This window comes from Otolemur garnettii, unplaced genomic scaffold (genome assembly GCF_000181295.1).
Source record: "Otolemur garnettii isolate 467f Iridium unplaced genomic scaffold, OtoGar3 scaffold00006, whole genome shotgun sequence".
NCBI classification, from domain to species: Eukaryota; Metazoa; Chordata; class Mammalia; order Primates; family Galagidae; genus Otolemur; species Otolemur garnettii.
In genome coordinates this window covers 8,782,633-8,785,051 of record NW_003852401.1, presented here as the reverse complement: position 1 = coordinate 8,785,051, position 2,419 = coordinate 8,782,633, and the positions used below count along the sequence as shown (strand labels likewise).

At 39.2% G+C, this 2,419-nt stretch overlaps 1 protein-coding gene across 1 annotated transcript in view; it reads right to left on the bottom strand.

Moving 5' to 3' along the window:
- HAUS6 (HAUS augmin like complex subunit 6) overlaps positions 1-2,419 on the bottom strand; it is a 46,757-nt gene that overhangs the window by 13,219 nt on the left and 31,119 nt on the right. The window contains exon 11 of the mRNA XM_023508931.1: positions 1,653-1,734. Coding sequence (XP_023364699.1) covers positions 1,653-1,734 — 82 coding nt within the window. The remainder of the gene's footprint in view (positions 1-1,652; positions 1,735-2,419) is intronic.

Below are 2,419 nucleotides of genomic sequence, written 5' to 3'. Positions count from 1 at the left end.
AGGAGACTCGCTTGAGCCCAGGAGTTGGAGGTTGCTGTGAGCTGTGATGCCACAGCACTCTACCCAGGGCAACAGCTTGAGGCTCTGTCTCAAACAAATTAAAAATAAAAAAAAAATAAAGAATGCATGGATATATTCCCCAAGTGGATTACATATATTTAGAGATTTTTTTTATTTATATAACATGGCATCAATTCAAAATGAGAACAGAGAAAACAAGCAATAAAGAAAATAGGAGTAAGTGTACTCCTAAAGGAAGTAAAGCGCAGGTTCAGCTTTCTTTTTTTTTTTTTTTTTTTGGTAGAGACAGAGTCTAACTTTGTTGCCCTCAGTAGTGTTCTGTGGCATCACAGCTCATAGCAACCTCCAACTCCCGAACTTAGGCGATTCTCTTGCCTCAGCCTCCCAAGTCGCTGGGACTACAGGCACCTGCCACAATGCCCAGCTATTTTTTTGTTGTAGTTTGGCTGGGGCCGGGTTGAACCCGCCACCCTCAGTATATAGGGCCAGCACCCTACCCACTGAGCTACAGGCGCTGCCCCAGGTTCAGCTTTTTCATATGTTAAATTTGGGGGTTACAGTAAGTCAGAGTTTTCTAAATTTTTCTTAAGCATGGAACTCTTTCTCAAATCTCTTGTCAAAAATTCCAATACAGGGTGGCACCTGTGGCTCAGTGAGTAGGGCACTAGCCCCATATCCCAAGGACAGCAGGTTTGAGCCACCAATGAAGAAAAAATAGCCAAACTGCAATGAAAAAAAAAACAGTCGGGCATTGTGGCCGACACCTGTGGTCCCAGCTAGTTGGGAGGCTGAGGCAGGAGAATCATCTAAGCCCAGGAGTTGGAGGTTGCTGTGAGCTGTGACGCCATGGCACTCTACCAAGGACAACAAAATGAGACTCTATCTCAAAAAAAAAAAAAAAAACTCCAATATATAATAAAGATAAAAGAACAAGCTGAGCCCGGCATGGTGGCTCACACTTGTATTCCTAGCACTCTGAGAGACCAAGGAAGGAGGAATGATTGATGTCAGGAGCTCAAGACCAGCCTACGCAAGAACAAAACCCAAACTCTACCAAAACTAGAAAAAATAGACAGGTGTAGTAGCACACAATTGTAGTCCCAACTACTTAGTAGGCTGAGGCAGGAAGATGACTTGAGCCTAGAAGTTGAAGGCTGCAAGCTGCCAAGGCTGCAGTGGAAAAGAACTGGACAGGCCACATGCTAAATTACACTCATCCACACCACCAGAGGGCACTGCAGAATACAGTCGGAAAACTACCAGACTATATGATCTGGTAGAGGCCCCCAAACTCCTAGACTTTGTTAAGAGTCAGAACATTTCCAAAAAAAAGTGACACACAAATAAAGGGCAAAATTTCCCAATTGTGCAATAAAAATAATTTCCATATATAGTTTTTATCTTCAAAAATCTGATAATCACCATAAAATAAGTATTTAGAAAAAGAATAGAAGGAAAAATGATACACAACAAATGTGTCTTTTTCTAAAAATCAGGATCTGCAGTAGAAAAATACTGTCTGGTTAAAAGGAGAAATTATACTGTAGCCTATAGTGCAGAAGTTTAGAAATAGGCTTAAGATAGGAACTAAAATTAATAAAGGAAAAAAACATGAAAAAAATGTATTTTACCTGTTGGCTAGTTGATGCACAGCTTCCAAAGTATCACTGTCTCTTCTGCAGCCCGTTTCTTGGTTATGTTGCTTAGGTCCATCTAACGAAATGAAAAATTAATATTTGTTTGTTTATTCTACTATTCAAGGACCTCTTGAAATTCTAGAACTTCTACTAAACAAAGAAAAAAGAAAAATCAGAATAATATGAATGCTAATAGAAAAAAGATATTCATCCAACTGCTAATTATAAAGTTATAGGCAGGTAAGTAATAAGAGACTATTAGCAGTAGGCTTTTGTAAAAAGATTGATAGCTCAGGCTAAAAGAAGTTTCCTCAAAAAGTGACAGTCCATAATTCTCCAGTGTTAAATGCTTCAGGTTTACATATACAGATAACGCAATCACCACATAAGCCAACAAGCCAAAAAAATTATAGTCCTTTGCACATTTCAGGGCAGCATTTACAACCTCAGTCAACCTACGTATTTATTCATCAACCTATCATTGAGTAAACATATGCCACTACTGTACTAACAATGGAAAAAAGAAATAAAACTTGGAAACCTTGCTTCAATGGAGTCAGCCTAAGAAAGGACAGTGATTAGTAAAGTGTTATGTTAAAGACAAACATATACACAAGTAGTATTTGCTTTAGATTTACAGTACTTAGCCTGTAGGTCAAAACACTTGTTTTTTTGCTGTTGGTGAGACGGAGTCTCACTTTGTCGCCCTCAGTGGAGTACCGCTCACAGCAACATAAAACTTATGGGCTCAAGAGATTCTC